General features: G+C 37.5%; 3 protein-coding genes across 4 annotated transcripts in view; 1 reads left to right on the forward strand and 2 right to left on the reverse strand.

Moving 5' to 3' along the window:
• LOC139773702 (tRNA dimethylallyltransferase) overlaps nt 1-2,484 on the reverse strand; it is a 70,374-nt gene extending 67,890 nt beyond the window's left edge. For both annotated transcript variants that reach the window (XM_071708359.1, XM_071708357.1), the window contains exon 1: nt 2,340-2,484. In XM_071708359.1, coding sequence (XP_071564460.1) covers nt 2,340-2,480 — 141 coding nt within the window. In that variant the 5' untranslated portion in view covers nt 2,481-2,484. The remainder of the gene's footprint in view (nt 1-2,339) is intronic.
• The window catches only part of Mp (collagen XV/XVIII-type protein multiplexin), a 480,457-nt gene that overhangs the window by 151,984 nt on the left and 305,265 nt on the right, over nt 1-23,208 (forward strand). The gene's annotated exons all lie outside the window — the stretch shown is intronic.
• Nucleotides 6,957-23,208, reverse strand: part of Myc (bHLH transcription factor Myc) — a 35,386-nt gene continuing 19,134 nt past the window's right edge. The window contains exon 3 of the mRNA XM_071708356.1: nt 6,957-17,351. Within this exon, the coding sequence (XP_071564457.1) occupies nt 16,780-17,351 (572 nt within the window). The 3' untranslated portion in view covers nt 6,957-16,779. The remainder of the gene's footprint in view (nt 17,352-23,208) is intronic.

A 23,208-nucleotide genomic window follows, 5' to 3' on the forward strand; every position in this document is an offset into this window, starting at 1 on the left:
AAAAGCAACCGAAATAAACGGGCACACGCGCGCGCGAGAACTCGCCGGCAGACCCCGAGACGAATGAGCTTCCTCGTGTACGAAACTGCAACGGGAAAGACGGGGATGATCTCGAGTATCAAAGTCAGATCGCTGTAAAACTTAAAAAGGTGCAATCAAAACTGTCAAAAAAGAATATTTGAGTCGAACCGATTACTCAGAGAAATTTTTTATCAGCAAAATCATGTTAGATATTTCTCTAATTGTTCGTTTATTGTGCAAGAAACTAGAGAACGCGTGTAAAAATTCAAGAAAATGATTAGAGAAACTAGACATTTATTTCTACTAAAAAATGACTAAATGTTACTCGTGGATAATTCAAAATGTTTCAATTTACAATTAATTTCTTATCACATTGCTTAAAGTTAATCTTAGAAACGAAAGTTAACTTCTTCTTACTCGCCTCTTAACTCCTTTTTCATTTACTTAACTGAATTTTATGACGTCAACTTGATTTTTTCAAAATACGAGTGTTTAAAAATTGAATATAAAATATAGGACAGGAAACAATCTGCATAAATTAACTTTTCGCATATCAAATAATTATTCCAATTAGAAGTGAATATTAATTCGCATTACGAAAACTCGAAAACATTATTGGACATATGAAGTATTGAAACACACGCTAATTGTTTTCTTCGAAAGTTTAATTTTTCATACAGTGATTTCCGTGCGCATTCTCATATAAATTCTATCTGCGATTCCGTTGCTTCGTCACAATAAAAGAAACTAGCTTCAATCTTTTGAAACATATCAAATAAGTATATGAGAAGTGAGAAGCAAAGGAAGAATGTTAATGCCCCTCAATAAAAAAAAAACCTTCAATAAAAACAGAAGAGAGCCAATTTGTTTAAGAAGATATGTAATATAAGAAAGACTGATCTTTGACCATTCGATAAAAAGTGTCACGATATTAATTCGCCGGAAGTACGTTCGACCGGAAGTCAACGGGTTTTCTCCGGCAGGCCCGCTGGAAATACGGAATTCGATTTACATCACGATCGCGACGCGGCTGATCCTCGTGTCAAGGCCATGCGATTAGATTACCGGACGCGCCTCCGACGTGCGCGACAATTAAAGCGGCTAATTTATGGGCCACGAGCGTGTGTGCTCCACGCGTGGCGGACCTGTGTGACCCGCGGCTTCGCGGAACAACAGGGAGAAGAAACTCGGTCGTTGCAGCGAAGACGTCAAGACGCTAACGATAACAATGACATCGATTATTACGGCGATAACAATAACGTATCATCTGGCATTCTCACGAGATTGATAATAGCTATAATGACTTCGGGGAAATACAAACATCGCTTAGGAGCGTTCTCACGTGCGTGCCTTATCAACGCTCTATGTAGCATGTCGTTGACGTCAAACTATGATTTACATTCGCAACAGAAAGAGAAAGAGAGAGAGAAGAGAAGAGAGAGAGAGAGAGAGAGAGAGAGAGAGAGAGAGAGAGAGAGAGAGAGAGAGAGAGAATGTGTGAAAACAAGAAAGAGAAGGTGAGAGGAGGCGCTGTCTTTTCTCACGCGTTGAATCGCTCTAACCAAGTGCCTCGTCAGATGGACTTAAAAGTCAGCATTACGAGCAGGTAGATTTAAATACTGCCATTACAGACGGACGGATTTCACTTTCGAGTACGCAAACATCTCATGACGTCGCGATTTCGATAAACGAGAACGCAACGAAGAGACCAAAAAAAAAAGAATTAGAGAAAGTTAAAAAATCAATATCCATACGTGAATGGGACTTCACGTTGAATACAGGATTTAATTGGCGAAACTATTAATTCGTTCAATCCGTCCGTAACGAGATTTTATTTATAAAGAATATAATTTATATGAAATATATAATTTCGCAATAATCGTTATTGATGTGTTCTTAGAAAATTGCGCTTTCATCGACAGCGTCGTCGAAGCGAGCGCTTCCGCGTCAACGTCGACGTCGACGCCCGCGCGGCCCGCGCCGGGGAACACATTGATCGCGCAATTCAGTTCTATCGCGATCACCGCGGACACCGCGCGCGCTCGTTCCTATATATTGGAGCACTTCCGCCACGCGGTCGTCGCGCACACGTTTACGTTCAACTGAGGAATACCTGACTCTTCCCCGGGTTTACCCGCGAGTCCGGCGCAAATTATTCGGACGGACGTTTCCCGGGGAAAAACGGCGCATTCCCGGCCTCCGTCTCTCGCGAGTTTCCTCGCGGACGATGAACAAGTTTGAAAATCGTGCCCCGCGGGGGCCTACCTAACCTCGTCGTCGCGCTGCCGCGTCGGGAATCGGGCGTAATTGCGACTCACCTGCATGCTGTCGGCCGAGATGATCTCCCCGCAGAAACGGCGCGCCAGCTCGATGCTCAGCCGCGATTTTCCGGACCCGGTGGAACCTAGGATCACCAAAATTGGCACACGCGACATCGCTACCTCGTTGCGATCGACCATCGTAAGCGCGGTACTGAGCGCATGCGCTACGCTGCCGCTCACGAGCGCCCGCCCCGCAGCCCGCAGCCAGCAACCAGCAGCCCGCACGATCCGCTGCGCACGCGTGGCGAAACGGCGGAACGCGGACCGCGCGCTAGATTTCAAAACAATGGAGAGCGAGAACGACGACGAGGAAGACGGTTCCCTTGAGTCTCTCGTCCGGGCTGCGTGCGTAAGTTCGTCGTAAGCGATCTGGAATTATAACTCATAACTTCATTTCTAACTTTACGTCTTATTTATAATTTTGTATATTAAATTATGTAATTATAATTATGGATATAAAAAATAATCACATCAGAGAATAATATGACGTCTTAAAGTTGCCTAAAAGAGTCGCCTAAAATATCGAAGGTGTTTTGTGAAATTATCAGAAATACATATATATGTATAATGTTTTTAAAATGTCTTGATTTATTCAATGTGAAAATTTAAATTCATGAAAGTCAAAAAAAATACCAGGAGAATATAATAAGCAAAGAGATGTTATTTCTTGTTAACGCATTTCCGTAAACGCGACTTAGAGAATGAGGAATAGAATGTCTTACCTGTTAGAAAGAATTTTGTATGGAAAATCTATCAATAATTAGATAAAATTTATAATTCTACAACGTCTCAATATATATGTGCGAAGAAAATTTCTAAAACTTTTGTGTCCAGTTTCTCTAACTGTACTTGAAACAATGAGTCCAAAGCTTACGTAAACACTTTTCGCATATATCTATTACTTCCCACACAGCACATGATATCATTCGTATATACTGCGTATATACTGAATATACTGAGTATATACTGAGTATATTCTGTATATACGCAGTATATACGAATGATATCCATGTGCTGTATGGGTTACTACTTATTCATGTATAACTCTTTGTGATAGGCACGTTACGATAAGATGACGCAACGATCTCTACAAATAGCATCTACCCGTGACGTAATAAATAATTAAATCTCAGGAGGCCTTCCGCGATATGTGTGCTATATTGACAAAATAAAACCGGGACCTGCGTGAGAAATATTATCGATATGTTGAATAATATACCTACAACAATGAGCAACTTCTGCGAGACTGTTGCAAGTCGGTGTGTAAATTGCGCTCAAAACTTGATCCAAAGGCTGATGCAATTTCATGTAGGTATTTGTGACACCTGGGGCATACCCGCAATACGGCAGTTTGATTTTTAATAGACTTCTATTCTCCAGTATTCCAATCTTAAGCTTTCGAGGATAATGACTTCGCGGATATGACATGACCTAAGTTAATGAAATTCTAAATATAACAACTGGCATCGCTTCTTCTCCAATTTGACTTTTGACGTGTATTACTTCACGCGTTAATGTATCTGCGAGACTAAATTAAACATTTACAAGACGCGTGACGTACAGTAATCATTTTTAAAAAATCTTTTTCAACAAATTTTTGAATTCCTTTTTCAGAAGAATTTGATTGAGCATTTAATCTTCTAAAATCAAAATTCAAACTTTATATCTAAATATTTCTATATTTAATAATAAGAAATTTTGTTTAAAAGAATATCAACTTAAGTAAAACGAATAAGACTTTATGTATTATCTATTTACACATCTTTAACATCTAAATTAATAAAGTTTGAAGAGCTTCTGTTGTCTTAACATTTTCGAGAAAATCGATATCGTGTTAATGAAGAAATGTATCACTTACCTTATGATACGGAAGTCGGCCATTCCGCTCACATAGACGTGAGAACTCTCCTCATTATTCGTAATAAATCCATGCTAAACAAAGCGGTGTTTATCGTTCTATATGCGTTCGTATGATTACATTTGAAACTAGCAAAGGCGGTATCACGTGCGAAACGATGCAAACAACTGGATATTCGTGTGTGGTGCAATCCATGTGTGCGCATCCCGACACGTGTGTCGAATCCAACGAACGTCATTCTCGAGTTAAATGATTGCGCGATTCGAAGCCTACATTTCACTAGACTCGCGGAAATATCAATGGCGCCAATGATACTCATTTCCATCAATGAATAGTGCAAGTAGTGTAATAAGGTCTCAGTATACTTATAGCGTAAATGATGTCACTGTGTTATCGGTAAGAATTTTTTGCCAATACAATCTTCAAATAATCATTAATACGAATTTGAAATGATAAATAAAGAAATTACTAACAGTGCAAAAATATTTTTAACGAGCAATCAATTTCATTCTCTTTATCGTCTTAAATTAGCAAAAATATTATTACAGCTTCTTAAACATAATTCCTTTTTGTTTAATCTTTCTATTAACTTTTTAACATATTCTCTTTTGTAATTTTGTCACAAATGAATATTTTACATGTAACCTGAAGCATAATAACGCAATTTTAACGTATAATTCGCTTTATTACGTTTCACGTGAGTGAACAATGTCACGATGTGAAATTCATATATGTATAATATGTAATGAATACTCCATTATATGTATTATATGTATAATATGTAATGAATACTCATCATTGTGTGAGAGATAGAATATTCAAATGCAGGACAGTATTTGTTCTGCGTGACACAATTATTTTTAATCCATTAAACGGCTGTGTTAATTAAGTACTGACAAATCACATATGAAGCATGTCGATAAAGACTACATTGTGATAGCATTTTTCCATTAATTCTCGTTACTCTAATTTACAAATAATAAAATATATTTAAAAAGCCATATTATTTATATGTCAAAATTTATCAGTGTCTTCAACTAAATAATCTTTTTCCAAAAGAATTTTATATACATATCTATGAAATTAATTGTCTCTAATTATAAAACTATTAAAGTATAATAAAGGTTATGTATCGTTTACACACGCATTTGTGTAAATCACGTTTCTTTATCGATTTGCTATTGCATTTGTTAAATGAAATAATCACTTTTGATAAAAATAAACATTAAATCTCCGCCGGCATTTAAGTAATTCCTCTAATGGCGCGTTCAATATTTTTTAGCGCAAAACCAGGAGTCCATTCAAAGTTTAGATTTTATGAGAGTACCTATATATATATATTTGTTTGATATCAGTAAAGCATATATATTCGCAAACAGTGCATCGTAATGACAGTGTAGTGAAACATTCAAGCGAAAATATCCACGATCGGTGACAGATAATTAAACGTCTAGATGAACTAAACTTTCTCTGCACCGCGTTATTGTATTCTCTACAACAATGGCGACAATTAAATTACCATATTGATTATTGCATATATCTTGCTGTACAATGGACATAATATAGGTATAATTACGCGGTATACACAAATTTGACGACAGTTGGCAGAAGAAAAGTCGAACATGTACGAAACGCGGTATACTCGCGAGTAGGGAGATTAATGGGTTTTTTTTCATGATATTGCGCAAGCGTTCACGCAAGAAGTTTACACTCGACGCAACCCCGCGCTCGCGTTAAATTGACGATTGATAAGAACGCGAATTAACGTCAGTGAAACGTGAATGCGACCGCCGTCAGCGTGTAATGCAACGCCGACGTAATTCAATGCGAGGCATGAGCTCGGTGCGAAGCGGAATGCCGACGTAACGGAAAATGTGATGCGAATGCGACGCGCGCGTAATGCAACGCAACGTGGACGCGAAGGCGAGCGGGATGAGGTGAATATTGGCGTTTCAATCTTTTTGTTTAACGTAATGCCGTCAACATAAGCGCAAGTGTCGAGGCCGAGTGCCATGCAAATTTGTATGCGATGTACCAAGATGTTACCACACTAATTAACCGCGCGCAGGCAAAACGCGCTTTCTCGCGAGCGCTCGGCGTTGACTTAAATATATAGAAATAAATTCGACAACAATATACATTGCCCCGATCGACGCTTTCACCGATGATCTCGGACAAGAGCGAGGCGGGCATATACTTGTGGCACCATCGCGACTCGCAAAGAGTCGCATAGATAAGTCGTAAAGATATAGCTCTATCGAAGATTTTAATTTAGATATGAACTGAAAATCTGTCACAAATACCTATTGTTTCTCCAAGTTATATCGACTCGGTGCCGATAGAGTGAGATAATATCTTTATTAATAGGGTCGACAAACATAACACATTATGACAAAATCACAAAATTTAATCGCAGATATAAAAAAAGTGTATTCAAAAATTATAAAATTCTTCGCAATGTTACATATATTTTCATTATAAATATTGTGAACGTACAAATGATCAAAACGAATATTTTCATGTCCTTTGTGTTTTTCAAATTGCTTTTCTTGTAAAAATAAGAGATTCTCTCTGTATGTATGTATATCGCAGTTGTAAGATGGTCTTACATGCCATTTTGTATATCTTCGAGGCTATATATCGACAGCATGTACTTCTTCGCCATACAGAATTTTCTTATTGAAGTAACTAATAATATTCGTTTCGGAACATGCAGGGACAGGTACGATGAAGAGGGGAAGAAAAACACACGAGAATTAAATGGATATATTTTATTCGTGGAAGATATTCAAAATATAAATGCATGTCAAGGAACTTGTCTGACCCCTTTTCTTAAGAAAGAAAAATAAACTACCACACGGAGAAAAAGGATTTGCTATTATAGGGCTAACTAACATTTTTTGCTGCGAGAGCTATAATTTAGCTATATATAGTAGCAAAATCTTTTTGAAATTATTACTAAGTAGCGAAAGTTCAGCAAAACTTTTTGCTATTGCAACAAAAGGTTTTGCTATTATTGCAAAATTAATAGCTCTCGCTGCAAAAAATGTTAGTTAGCCCATATTTAACGAGTAGATTTGCTATAGTAGCAAATCTTTTTTCTCCATTATTCTCCATATTTCTAATAATAAAATCCGCATATGCGCAAATATCGTACTAGTTACAAATTTGACGTTTAATTAACAATTTAGTTGTCACATAAGGCCGAGAGGTTTAAGGCTCCTCGCATGGTATTTCCAAATAAAAAGATATTTGCGCAAAATAACACTTTAGATCACTTCAGCACATTTCTAAAATACTCCGAGTTCTATCCCCATTTCCCTTGACAGTTATGTAACTGTCCGAATCTCAGATTCAATTGTGTGTAATTATTCGCAATTTGCCGGAAAAGAACGAGTCTTCTTTTAAATTTGATATTTTTAAGTACAACACAAAATTACGTTCTATCTCTAATGTTTTTTGAAAGTGACAAAAAAGAGAAAAATATTCAGACAGAATTATACAGACAAGTTTTTTTTTATATACGATTCTTGTATAAAAAGGAGATGTGTGTGTGTGTGTGTGTGTGTGTGTGTGTGTGGAGGCTATTTCTAAATTGCCTGTTTTAAGGCTACCTAAATATATATATATATATATGTAAATAGTAAATATATAGAAGTATAAATATTATTCCTAAAGTAATTCTTTTCATGCTATTAATTTCTCGTATAAATATTATTACTCTTTTTATCTATTTATTATACAATATATATTCTTATAGTTTGTAAGTGTACCTTGACTTCGTTTCATTATAGTATATAAAAGTCTGTACATATTACTATAATATAATTGTACGAGGTTAGGCTGTGCCGTAGCGACTCGGTGACGATTCTATCCAGAGAGCCTCTAGGAGAGAAAGGCGCTTCGGCCGATCGGCCTGCTGAAAAGCGAGGAAAGATTTCAACGTGGTAAGGGTAGTGGCAGCCATTTTTCGAGAGGCAAATTTTATTGTGTCAGTTTGTCCATGTGTAACATTGGGTTACCGTATCTGAAAAGATACGTTCTCGTAAGAAGCGTTTGCGTCTACATGCCAATGGAACACCGGGTTGGTCATCGATATGCCCTCCACTTTGCCTCAGTTCTGGCTACGGAGGTAGCAGTCTAGTGGTATATAGAAATCTGTGTAATGCACATATTTATACAGGGTGTTTCCTAAGTGATGTCGAAAACTTCAAGAAGCGATTCCTTTTGGATAATTTTAAAGAAAAAAGTTCCTGTGAACATAGGTTCGGAAATACTTCCCTGCTTATAGGCCTTCTAAGTTAAAGAAAAATAAAACTCTCTCTTAGAGGTTCTCTAATCCTATCCGATTACAAGGATTCGAAATAGGAAATCGTCATTAAGAAGCTCGTTTCTATCATTGATGAAATCGTTTATTTGTATATAAATTCAACAATCTTCGAGGTATAGGTACAATGAACTTGAAGCGCATCGTTGCTTCGTCTCTGTGCTCGGACGATATTTCAAACTTACGCAAGCAATGAAACAATATTTGCAAATAATATCCTTTATTAATAGGGTCGACAAACACATTATGACAAAATCACAATCGCAGATATAAAAAAGTTATTCTAAAATTACAAAATTTTTTTGTGTAATGTTATATATAAAAAAAAATTGTTAATCCGAAAAAATATTTAGTCCGATACGTTCAACTTTTAGTTAGTTAACTAAACATTAGTTGTTTGAACAATTTATTTAGCTTTTTAAATCAAGAATCAATTAATTCAACTAATGTTTAATTAAACTAACTAAAAGTTTAGTTGAACGTATCGGACTAAGTATTTTTTCGGAATAACAATTTTTTTTTTCGTGTAGAATGCGTCGCGAAAAAATACAAGAACGCGACATGAACAATGTGGAAAGTAAGGATTCGAAATAGGAAATCGTCATTAAAAAGCTCATTTCTATTATTGATGAAATTATTTATTTGTATATAATTCGCCACGTACAAATAATCAAAATGAATATTTTCATGTCCTTTTTTTTTCTAAATTTGATTTTCTTGTAAAAATAAGAGATTCTATCTATTGTATATGTATATCGCAGTTGTGGCCTTACATGCCGTTTTATATATATAAAACTTTATACATACGTAATTATGTATATATATATATATTATTATATATATATATATATATATATATATATATAATGTATATATATATATATATATATATATATATATATATATAATAATATTATATATAATTATATATGTATAATTCATATTAATGTCTATTTTTGTTTTATCTAGTTTATTTTATGTAAGCTTAGTTATATAATAGGTACAATTCTTATTTATCTCTGTATTATTGCGACAAAAGTACCTTTATCATATCTGTGTAACAGTATATACTTTGACCGTTACAAATTTCTCGTTCGATTATCATGAGAAACGATTTTCGGTAGCAACGTCGTATATAAAAATAAAGAAGATAAATAAAAAATATCTTTTCTTCCTCTGAATAAAAAATCTAAGTTACATAAAATATAACTTCTTAGTTAAATTCAATATCACTATATCCCACTTCCATTAAGCTCCTCGCCACAACTTCTTTTGTTATTTCCGCAGTGTCTTCTCAAACTTTAAGGTCTCAACTATATATCTCACCTCAACTATATCATCTCAACTATATATCTCTCGATCCTTCTTTTCATACATATAACTCTCGTGTGAACAATCGTTAGGTACACGTCGTACTTATTTGCACGTAATTGTAGTTGGCGAAATTAAATCCCGGTCACACCTGGGGAATCGGTGTCTTTATCTCTCATCAGGTCTCTACTGTATTTCATAAATATCGCCGATTAAAATCCAACGAAAAGCGAATTGCTTGCGACGAATAGGTATGAGCTCGACGGAAGTGGGCAATACATTCATATACAGGACACTCACATTCCGTATTTCGGAGTATATATTTAAAAATCTTGAAAAAAAGCAAACAAATTATTAAGTATCGATCTAACAAAAATCATCTGTGTATTACGTTTTCGAAATCAAACTTTTCTCATCTGCGATACATTGGAAGATATTCTTTAAACGAAATGAAACGTCCTGTATACACTCACATTCACAGCGAGCCTCACTCCGGTGCCGTGTGAGGAAAATAAGGATTTGATGAAAATGAGGGAAAGAAAACATGAATTTCTGAGCTCGTAGAGCTCTCTTGTTGACAAAAATGTCTATCGAAGAAAGTTTGTGTGTAGATGGAAAGGAGCGAGGCAAGCCCATATAATTTTGCGCTTATCGTTTATAATACATTTATTGTAGTAGCCCCCCTTATTTATTTTTACATTTTTAAAGCTAGATAGTTGCGACATAAGTCGTTTATAAAAGCTAATCTTTCATATATTAGCTATTATCATTAATTTTTAATTCTTAACATAATAGCAGGTACGTGTGTACTCTTCATGACGGATGCGAGGTGTTTGTTTCAAATTGTCTACAATCAGATTTTTCTACAATTATTGTTTCTACTATGCCACAAATTAATGTATCTGTACAAATTGTTCGCAAAAAAATCTATATACATAAATTTGTGGCATGATAATAGAAACAATAATTCCTTATTCATATAATTATATGGTAACAAACTTAACAAGAAGATGAAAGATATAATTTCGAGACTTCGCAAAAGAAAAGAAAAAGAACAGCGAGGATTGTACTATAAATACCTATATTCGCAAAAATATCGTGTTATACAACTTTTTTCCTTTATATAATATATACATATGTAATATTTCTTCCTTTTGCGCGATTTTTAGTGGCCGATACAAAAAATCCAGCGATTTATATTTCACTATTACATCATTTGCTACATTAGCGAAACACAATTCGCTCGAAATTTATAAGCATGCCATATTTCTGTAAAAAAGAATCATGAGTTCGAGACGACATCCAAGAGATCTTCCATTTATTTAATGTACATGTTTATAAAAATTATCTAATTTATTATCTAATCTATATTATCTAATTACATTAGTTCAAAACAACTATTTCCATTAACTATATCTATAACAGTCGTTTATATATGTATCTTAACAACTTTGCGTATAAAAATGGAAAAGATGATTTTGTTTGCTTTTTGCGAAGTCTAGAGCTGGGCTTAATTTCTGAGCTGTCGTCTCAAACGCGTCTGAGAGAATGAAAAATGGTTCGAGAAAAAGTCTTCGAGAGATAAGAGAACAAAAAGGATAAAAGAACTATAGAATGGAAGAAAAAACAAAACACCATCACGATCCGCCAATCAAGTTACTTTTTCTTTCTCTCTAGGCAAGGACCTTTATTGAAAATATATATAAATATAGTCTATCACTCTATTATAAGAAACTATGTGTAGTTATATACACATATATATATATTGAAAATAAAGGTCCTTACCTATAGAAAAACCTAATCAATTTATTTAAAAAAAAAGTTGGAACAGAAAAAGGAATAAGAAGAACTAGGAGAAATATATTTTTTAAATGTAAGGCCGACAATGTGACGTCGACTTCGTTTCTATTTGTATTACATAAATGTGGCTGAATAGCCAACCTCAGTCATTAAGCACATTAAATTGGTATTATTTGGCACGATCGAGAGAACTCACAGGTCGGATACACGTGCAAGTAAAAAATACGACGAAGCAAGGATTTATTTAAGCGAGAGAAGGCTTCCGTCTCCGCCGAGAACGGAATTTTTGCGAGGTACATCGTCGAGTTTCCTTTCCGAGTTGATCTTATGGTCTAATGCTATCAGCGAAGAACCGTTTTTGAATAGCAAAGAATCAAATACGAGAAGTCGGGTTAAAAATAATACTCGCGCTTGGGGTCATTCATTAAAAAAAAATCAGCACTTTCTATTTATAATTTGTCATATTGACCGTACAAGAAAAATCTTTGCATAATTTTTCTTTACAGGAAAGTTTCATCATTAATTTCATTATTCTTCGAGTCTTTCACGAGATAAAGGACATGAAGTTCCAAGTATAAAAAAATATAGAAGTGTACAGATTGTATGTCAGGATTCGGTGTAAATAGATGCATTTTCATACAGCAATTGAAAAAACCCAATGAGAAATATTTTCACCAAAACCCTTTGACTTCTCGCACCTTTGCAAATGTATATACGTATGTGTATATATATATATATATATATATATATATACACATGTGCGTGTATGTACGAAGAATGTATATAACGATTATTGAAAATCGAAAAAATTAGCTATAACGCTAGTACATCTTAAATTAATTAATTATAAGCTTATTTCAGCTTTCAACCTACAATGTCAAACTACTATGTACAAGTGGCTGAACTGCAGCAAATCAACTCTAATTCTGTGTAACTATTTTGCACGTAAATTTGATGGTATATGAAAACATTTTGGCATACACTAAAGTGTCGAGGTTGCACTTTTAGGAGTCCTAAACGACATTTCCAAATTAACTAAATGTGATCGATATTCAATATTCGCGATGTTAACGCGAAGTACAAAAAGGTCTATAAAAAGTACAAAAGAGTTTCTCTTTTAATTATTTTTATCTGTAGGAGTCTCTCTCGCGGTACTTGATAATCCAATCTACATGTTTCTTCCGATCGCCGTCGGGAAACTACTGTGTGTGGTCGCCCGTGTTCCGAACTGCATTACTACGTTGCGTATATTACTACTTTTGTATGTGTACTTATAAATATATGTATATATATATATATATATATATATATATATATATATATTAAACTTGGGTAGTGATTATATATAAAATATCCCCGTGTCGTTCAATTAATAATAGTTTCTATTTAGTTCAACTGTATTCGTTTGCGTGTCATGTGTGTCTCGCGTATACGCACGCGTGTTAGTGTGTATGTGTCATTAAAATGTTAGTACGTCCGATTCCTGACCTATCACAGGTCTTTCGTCGCTTCTTTCTTTATCCCTATCTGTGCAATGTCGCTATATCTCACCGTTTCTCGAGCTTGGCTGTACTTCTCTCTGACGCCATTGTTATTCTATTTATAACTTGAATTTGGACTACGTGCGAACGAAGCTGCGCGCTTATTACACGTGTCCGCGTGACGCGACTGTTGTACAATGTGTTAAGTATGAAAAGCGTTTGTGTGCATGTATGTGTGTGTTAGTGTATGTGTGTAAGTGCAGGTATGTGTTTTTCTCGAAAGGTTCTCACTTTCGCGTTCATCTTCATCCTTCTATCGTAAAAAATATGTATACAAACGAATACTGTTACCTATAAATGTAATGAACACATTATGTTGTTTCTTCTTTTTCTTAATTTCTTATATCTGTATAGCAATATAAAAAATCTTCGTTCGAAGACACTATGCTTCCCTCGACTCGCGTCTTCAATTGATCACTCGCATGTCAATCGTTTGTACAACATACATAATTATGCATATTACATTTGCGTTTGGGCTACGTATTTATGCGAAGTATTAATATATTAGTATAACCATATATACGTATTCACGTGCATGATTATGTATGGCATACAATGTTGTGTACATGTGTGTGTGTTGTGTGTGCGGCATGGGTACGTGGCATGTGTATCATAATCGTTGCTTTATATCTTTATAGCATCTCTTCTCTTTTGTATAAATCGTGCAAAGGCTAACATCGTGCATTATAGCCATCTTGATATAAGAAGTATGTAACCGCGGCGCGTGATGCTACAGTAAACTAAAGCCGATAACAATGATACTCTACAAGAGTAAATATTACAATATAATAATGATAATAATATTGATAACTGTTATTCACTCGCCGTTAGAGCATCGGTACTTATTTGTTATTTTTTCTGTGAATATATCTGTAATATATATATGTATACAAATATATCGAATCCGTGTATGCCTAAATGTATGGAAATCTATATATATACGTGCATATGAAAACTTATATGATAAAAAAACAATTTCTTATTTCCGTGAGATACGGAAAGTATCTAATATCCTATTTCTACTAAATGAAATGATTAATTAATTAAAAACGTGCCAGAGATATCTACAGGCGTTATTTAAATAAAATTTCTATGTGAGATCGAGCCGTGTTATAAAAAAAAAGGTCTATCGATCCCACGTTACGCCTGTTTCTCGTCTTCACCAATCGACGACGACCGAAAAAAATGAAACAGATAAAAAAACAACAATATGTTACGACAAATCTGATTCATTTTATTGCACCCAATAGAAAACGCGATGTTAGCCATGCAGTCGAGTCTCGTTATGAGGTATGGTGAAAGAGGAAACTGAATTTCGGGTGCAAAACTGAAAAATAGGCACGAAACATGTAGGCGAAGGAGTCTCTGATCAAGAAGATGACTCGATTCAGTCGATGACACTATAAGGAGCAAAAACGATACATAAAAAATATGATAAACACTCATTTCTAACCAGAATAAGTGTTCTAATGAAAATTACAATTATCCTAAGAGGCCTATCTACCTGTCACTTTAAACGCAGAGCGAGCTGTTTCTATCTCATTTTGCTGAGCAAATAGATGACAATAAAAGAAGTAGTTTTTCTTTTATCGTTGCTTTAATTGTTGCCGCTATTCGATATTTAGCCATTTTTTCAATTATGTCGATAGAATGATAACGAAGCAAAGTGAATATGTCACACGTAGATACTCAATACGCGCATGGAGCTATTTCTAGCTGCTTGGCTGACTCATTATTTCTAACCGGAATATGTTCTAATGAAAATTATAATTATCCTAAGTGGCCTGTCCACCTGTCACTTTAGACGCAGAGCGAGCTGTTTGTATCTCATTTTGCTGAGCAAATAGATGACAATAAAAGAAGTTTTTCTTTTATCGTTGCTTTAATTGTTACCGCTATTCGATATTTAGCCATTTTTTTCAATTATATCGATATAATGATAACGAAACAAAGTGAATATGCCACACGTGAATACTCGATACGCGCATAGAGCTATTTCTAGCTGCTTGGCTGCTTCATTATTTCTAACCCAAATATGTTCTAATGAAAATTATCCTAAGCGGCCTGTCCACCTGTCACTTTAGACGCAGAGCGAACTGTTTGTATCTTATTTTGCTGAGCAACTAGATGACAATAAAAGAAGAAGTTTTTCTTTTATCGTTGCTTTAATTGTTACCGCTATTCGATATTTAGCCATTTCTTCAATTATATCGATAGAATGATAACGAAGCAAAGTGAATATGCCACATGTAGATACTCAATACGCGCATAGAGTTATTTCTAGCTGCTTGGCTGACTCATTATCTCGCGCCTCTATTTGCTGCATCTAACTAACTAGGCTGTGCCCGAAAGCCCGGCCACATAATGTTTAGCATAAATTGCTAAAAGAAATTTGAACGGGGAGACGTGTTTTCGAGGTCGCGACTGTCGCCCAGGAGACCGTCTCTTCCCGCGGGAATTGAATCGCGTGCAAGAAAGCGATTAAAAAAAATATCAGCTCGCGCTCTTAAATCGGACGTTATATCCGTAGAGTGGGCTCAGATAGAGAACGCTACTTAGAATGCGATAGATACCTGAGATCCAAACTTTGAATGGTAGAGAAGTCTGTCTTCTGCCTGGAGATATTTATCTCTATTGCTGAAGAAAATACTTCTTGTATCCTTGCTGACGACTCATTAATTTCGAATTGAATTTTCAACAAATCGTGCCAACAATTTTGCTAAGTTATAGATTCACGGATCGTACAATCGGGGATAATCGGACAATTGTAATATCTCGCGAAACAAATACGCCCGAGATCTCACGTGATCGAATGATCGAGAGCGAAGAGCGATTCGCGAGCAGTCTCGACCATACGAACACGACTCTTTTTTTCGCTTATTCAAGTTTTGGAAAAGAAGCGGCGACTGCCGACAATCGAAGCCCGCACGTTTCTCACTTTTCTCCTTTTTTTTAACTCTCCTATATATGTATAAAATGCATGCAAAGAGCAGTTAGAACCGGTCCGCGTCTGAAGCGCGCCCTAAGACCGACGAACCGGTTGGGAACCGGTAGTCAGGTTGTTGGGCAATATCGTGATAAGGCCTCCTCCGACTGCTCGAGCGATCCGCTTTATCTGTGCGACGAAAATTAAAATGCGTTCGCTGATGACTCGTCGACGTGCAACAGGTCGCGCGAGAGAGTCGACAAAAGGCGGAAAGCGAATCGCTGAATAAGCGCGATGTTAAAAATAAGATATGGAAAAGAATATCTTCGATCAAGCCAGTCGGAACGGGGCCAGGAGAGTATATTTTTTTTATCAAACAAACGAGCTTTCGACTTTCCTATGACTTATGTTTTATTATCGTTATCCTGACAGCAACTAATCTTTTTTTTTGTCGATAATTATATCAATTTTTGTATTAACGCGTCACTTTGCGTGCTTCGTTGTCGGCAATACGATTTTGTCATCGTAATGAAAAATATGTATGATCCGCATAATAAAGTACAGTTCCTCCTTTTTACATACCGCTTTACGATTTTAAGACCTGCCGGCAAATTCTGGATTCTATTTAATATATTTCTAATATCGCGTCGCGAGGAATTTAATGTATCGTGATTTTAATTTTTTTTCCTTTGCTCAAGTTCTATTTTCATGTTAATGAGTGCCATACGTTTACGTATTAACCGTCCATTCTTAGATGTTTCTCTAGTTCGAATTTTGTGGAAATACTTATCAAGATTAAATATTTCTATAGCATGTGCCCTCGCGTACTTCAGAATGTCCACCTTCGCCGCCTTCGGGTTGTTCGCAACTTCCGGTATGGTTTTTCTTAAATCATCGTAAACCTTCTTCAGGTCAGCCCGCCGTTGCCGCTCTAGACAGTTGTGGTTACATCTCTTGGTTTCCTCGGATTCATATTGGTTCCGCTGAATGTTATTCCGATGTCTGACTGTTCGTCGATTACTCTTAACACGGCTACGTTTCGGAGCAGGTCTGTCAACTTGATCATCCTCTGCGTCTCTCTTTCGTTTTCCGTAATTCCGGCCTGGTGGTCTACCACGAGGTCGGCGGCAAGTGGAGGTGTCATTTGCTTTCGCAACTGCAGCTTTACCGTGCTGGGTCCGCGCGGAGTTGAAACATGTCGTCTGGTACTCGACCGACTCTTCTCCGACGTCGATCTCTTCCTCATCTACAACAAAATCGACAGATTCGTCTGTTAAATCACCGGTACGAGTGGTGTTACGTCGCGTATTGAACGATATACATCGCGAAAAATAGCATAAACACGTAAATGTCACGTTCGCGTGGTGCAGTAAACAACTTAATAGCATTATGCATAATGCTATTACTAATGAAATTCTTACAACGCAGTCGATATATCTCTCCATCACAAAATGCAACATATCTTTTAGACTTAAAAATGTTATTCAAAAATTTCTGCAAAAAAGAGATTGGCAACTAATCGATTTCCGCGTTATGCATTATGAAAATGGTTTACAGATCGCAGGGATAAATGAAAACATCAAATAATGGATATATGATATAATATAACAGAGTGGTTCTTTTTCGTACCCGAAATCATTGGCGGATAAGTGCGATAATACTCAAAATTCCTACTCGCGATCGGATAAGTGCTATAAGTCGCGAAATTATGGTGGAATTAACATCATAGTTCGGAATGTACGAAAATTGTAGCAGTTGTACAATGAATTAATAATTAAAAAATATAAATAAAGATAATCTAAATAATAATTAGAAATAATATATATGTTTGTAATTCAAAATTTATTTACAATATAAGTGTGTTTCAGTGTTTGAAGTTATACTCTAGAAAAAGTATTATATACAAATTTAACTGCGTTAAAAACTAAAGAAAAAAATTAAGAAAAATTATATTTACTGCATATTCTGTTACACGAGGATTTTCATATTATATCTCTTTTCAGGAAAAAAAAACATAAAAGTATAGAATATTGGAAAAAAATCCTTTTAAAGAAAAAAATCAAAGTTACTGATATTGCAATAATTTAGATCGTAGAAGCAAAGGATAATTGAGTGCCTTTGACAGAGCGAATCTTTTCGAGACCATGTGGCCAAGGAGGCGTTCTGGATGGACATACGAAACCGTGGGCGTTTCTGCAAACTATGCCATTAGCGGCGCCTGGCACAATCGATGGAAATCCGGTTGATCCGGATTCCTCTCGTAGGGATGCAACTGCGAAATCTCTCGACAAGGGCACTTCCGTAATGTGATTCGACGATGTCGCATTCGGCATTCACATTCACGCGTGCGAAAGATCGCCTCTCTCTCTCTCTCTCCCTCTCTCCTGTCTCTCCCCCTCCCCCCCCCCCTCTCTCTCTCTCTCTCTCTCTCTCTTTCCCAGCTCTAACCCGTTCGCGTCTCTGAATTGTTGTAGTATAATTCCATCGCAACGATTATTTCGCATCCGCCGAGCAATTTATCTTATCTTTATTGAGTCAATTCTCTCGTTCGGTATTCGAGGTGATTCATACGTAATAAAGCGCAATAGGCCGTTATTAACTTATTATGTACTCAATGTTTCTGTGTGCTTCCCGAGTCGCGATTGCCGCGCGTCGAAAACTCTCTCTCAATCCGTTTCTACGATCGCGTAAAATTCGAGTTCGGCTAATCTCTCGCAGAGACGTTTCTTCTTTCCAATCAAAAATATACCTACGAGGAAAAATCTGACGCATGCTTCATAATTTTTGTCGGCTAATGAACTCGTCGAGAAACCCCTCCGTGCCAAGTCTCATCGGTAATTTTATGCCACGGTCATGTGTCCTTTGTAAGCCGCAAGACTGTCATGCACACGCAAGGACGTCACGCAGCTTAGTGCGCCTCTCGTGTTTATGGCGTAATAATAAGAGTTTGACAGATTTTACAACATTTACCGACCTTCAAAATACCTATTACTACTATTAATTGTAAGTACATTGAAATATACGATTTAATATAATTATATTAAATTGTTTATCATTTTTCCTAACTTAAGAATCAATGTTTGCCGTTGTTATCGAAGTACGGGCCACGAGCGATTGCATTCGCGTGAATACCGAGCATCGCGGGAATATACACGTTAAATTGTGCCATTCAAAGAAGAGTTTAATCGGCGCTGTTCATTTAAAGCTGCGATCTTCCAGCGTGCATGCCCTTTTTGGCATCGCTCCATAAGTGCCGTAACATTTCAGCCCCGAGGCTCATAAACGAGGACAAGCGGAAGGAGACACTCGAGGCACGAGGAAGAAAAGCAAGATATGTGTCTGTCAACTTCGCACGCGCACCTATGCACGTGCACGAAAGCGGCCTCGCGTCGGGACTCGGAACGCTTCCACGTGCCTGATGCATTCAGACATATGAATCTCGCCGAATCTGGCGTGGGGCCAGCCGGGCCAGGGCGTCGTCGCGGCCTCGCGGTGAAAAAGGCGCGAAACGTCTAAAATAGCGACGAAACCGACTAAGTTGGTAGGCGAGGCTTTGATTTACTCGCGTGCGCCTCTATCCTGGCGCTACGACTATTCCGCCCTTCTCCGTAATAAGGCTTCAACCAATAAGCATTTATTTAACCACTTAACGAAGTTACTTAAGAAATAAATACTTGATAACAGATTGAAGGACAGTAATCACTATTGTAAATATAATTACTTTTCAAAGTATCGCCGCTTTTTAAGTATTACTTAATCGCGCAATTAAATTACTAAATACGCTACTTTTCGCGTATTATAATGTAATCTTCTATCTTTTCAGAACTCTCTCATTAAATCAAATTAAAAACTCTTTTTCCCTTTCTCTTTCTTTTTCCCTTTTGACAGTCACTGACATTATATGAATATCTCGACTGAGGGAGTGCCTCAAATTTTTCACGATGTTCCGCGATGTCCGCGACATATTTAATTAGCACAATGACGCGTGTGTGCGCGCGTCTATGTGCATGTGTGAAGCAAGCGAGGAGAGCGAATAGAAGCTCGAGCAAGAGCGTGACTCGTGTGTGATGAGAACGCGGAAGTAAGCCGACGTGCAATTGAGCGTTAGAATATATGCTAATAATCGCACGACAACTCTAGGCGCAGCAGAATTGATTTGTATTGGTGTCCGTGTCGATGTGCAAACGTGCCCGTATGTGCGTCGTGACGCACGCACGCGGTAAGACGTCGTGAATGCGCGATTACAGAGCGTGCGCGTCCGTTCGCCCCTGCCGGAACCGCGGAATGACGATCTGACGCCGGTTACGTTGTGCGTAACGACTAATTCATTAATCGGTAATCACCGACTGGCTCTTCTTCGCGATAAAAGTACTAATTATGGATCTCCGGAGGATGTGTGATAAATAACTCAGAGCTGGAGCAAATGTTAGCTCGTTAAGTCGTTTCCTCTCGAGGCGATCTACGAGGCAAAGATCGCTATGTGATACCTAAAACGTGACACAATAATTCTTTCCACAAATTGGAAACCATCTATATCACCGTCTCGCTTGTATATATAGCATAACGTAAGTACAATTGCAACGTTACATAGAAAATTAGCATCGTTTTATTAAAAGATACGCACGACAAGACACTGCGCACTGCGCGTTCGAAAGATCCACCTGACTTTGCTAAGCAGTCCACCTCTCTACGTCTCATGCTCCCTATCAGACCCCGTTCCCTCTCTCTTTCTCCCCCTCCTCCCTACTCATCTCGACTGTTTTACGAATATCGATATCTTGAATGCATATATCACACGCGCCACTGCGAGGAGGCCGCAGAAGTGGTCGGCGGTATCCGTCGTCGTCGCCGTCGCGATGTAAGCATGTCAGTGCAGCGTGCAGTGGCCGTGCACCACGACGGCGGCGGGAGGAGGGGAGACCGGGGGACGGCGGATCAAGTACTCCGCGAGGCGGCGGCAGGAAGGGGGGAAGGCGACGGTCGACGGTGGAGAGGGGCAACGTCAATTCGCGGCAGCACGTGCAGCCGCGTAAGAACGACCTTGGGGGTCAGTGCTCTCCGCGTAAGCAGGCCATAGTACGTCGACGCGAATCGATCGCCTCTCCTCTCTCTCTCTCTCTCTCTCTCTCTCTCTCTCTCTCTCTCTCTCTCTCTCATTGAGACAGCCGACGCGACGTCGATCGAAGAGGCCAGGGGAACGGGGATGAGGGACAGGGAGACGGGACAGGCAGGAGGATGCGAGGACACGCGACGAGGGGGAGGATTCTTCCGCGCCGTATCGAACGCGACGCCTCTGCTTAGTTAGGGGAACGCTTGGGCGTGGATCCGGGGTGAGAGTATTCCTGCGCTTCGGTTTTCCAGGTAGTACCCCCCTTTTGCCCGCACTCCTCTCGGCTCCGTCTCTCGGATGCTGACGCTACCCCCCTCCCGCAAAAACGGCGAGCGAGCGCGAAATACGCGGACGAATAGATGCGGCGAGATAACGTGATATTTAGAACGTTGTCCGACTATTCGAAGAATATCTCGTATAAATTACTTTATACGATGGTCAACATAACCAAGAAAAAGAATTTATGTTAATTGACGAGAGAGAAAATTCTTTAATAGAAATTAGGATTTGTTTTTATTCGTTTCTATTCAATTTTCTGTAGATTATTTTAAAATGCGTTTATCTCAATTTTACTCGAGCTGTCGAGCAAAATTTATGTACACATTAAAAATTGTCTAGATCTACGAGGAAAATTATGAACGTACGTTTTTCAAAGATTGCAGATAATAGATAGTGCACGCGATAAAACTACACTGTTAAAGGTTAGAGGATGAAATTTAAACCAATACCATGAGTTAAATTTATTTTGTTATTTTTAACTACCATGTGCGTCAAAATTTATTAGTTTGAAACAAAATAGGATTATTTTAACTCAATTGGTTTAGTCAAATTAACATTGTTTTAGTTAAATTAACTACATATTGAGTAGGAGCAGTGGCGACCTATGGAATAGTTAAAAATTACTCAAAATTGAGTTGAATTTAACCCTATGAATTTAACAGTGTAGTTCAAGGGAACGTATATACACTATTTTCTTAATTACGATGAGATTAACCTATCAACCCAATTTAAAGCGCCATATCTTTATGACGAATTAAAGACCGATCAGTTGAAAAGGATAGAAAGAGAACTCAAATATAGGTACTTTGATAAAAGGAAGAAGCTAATCTAATCAGAATGACGCATAGCAATTAAGGGTTGAGTAGCACGGTGTAAGCTACATCAATAGGACTCTCTCGAAAACGATAGATGATGCCCGAGTTTCGTGTTTCGTGCGATAAATATGTAAGTTCCTTGATACGAGACGACCCGTCTGCGATAACACCGACCGATAGCGGAAGATATATCGTATCTTTCATGACCTACGCGAACTCCCTTCAAGCGGCTTTCATGTACTTGCACATAAAACTTCCACGGATCGTTGTCATTCACGGATTATCACTTTCTCCGGCGCCACATACAACACTTTGAGATCTAGGCGAGGTCCAGAGGAGATGTTCGTCTAGCGATGATCCACTTCTATCTGACCCGAGTGAACTCTCATTTCTATCTAGCTTATATTGCCGTTTTCTTTGCGTTATCAAATTTCTCGCGCTTCCGTATCACGCGGATTAATATTTCTTATTCTCTAACCGAGCTCCCGGTTTCGATAGTATTTTATGATTTAATAACTTTAATAATATCAATTATAAAATAATAAATAATCAAGTAAAAATGTAGGTTTTTTTAGATTGAGCAGGATCGTAAAATTTTCCAACTTTTCTTTTTGACTTTACAGCGAAGGAAAAATCTGCTAAATTTTCCGCAAAATCGCGATTATCTTGGAATTCAAGCAAGGTACGAACGTCAGAAAGCTGTTTGTACTTTAAAGTAGTTTCGAATGACGATCCTTTTCCTCGTGCCACATATGCGAACGTGATGGCACGTTTCTCTTCCTGGTCAGCCGTATATAAGACGAAGCCATAAATCTCTTCATGCCCGAGCCTCGTGATGTCTTGTAACCGACGAGCTTCCAATCCAGTTACGAAAGTGAACATCGCGAAGGGATTCGAAT

This window comes from Temnothorax nylanderi, unplaced genomic scaffold (assembly GCF_030848795.1).
Source record: "Temnothorax nylanderi isolate EJ_2023f unplaced genomic scaffold, tnyl_v1.0 TNYL_tig0066_pilon, whole genome shotgun sequence".
Lineage (NCBI taxonomy): Eukaryota > Metazoa > Arthropoda > Insecta > Hymenoptera > Formicidae > Temnothorax > Temnothorax nylanderi.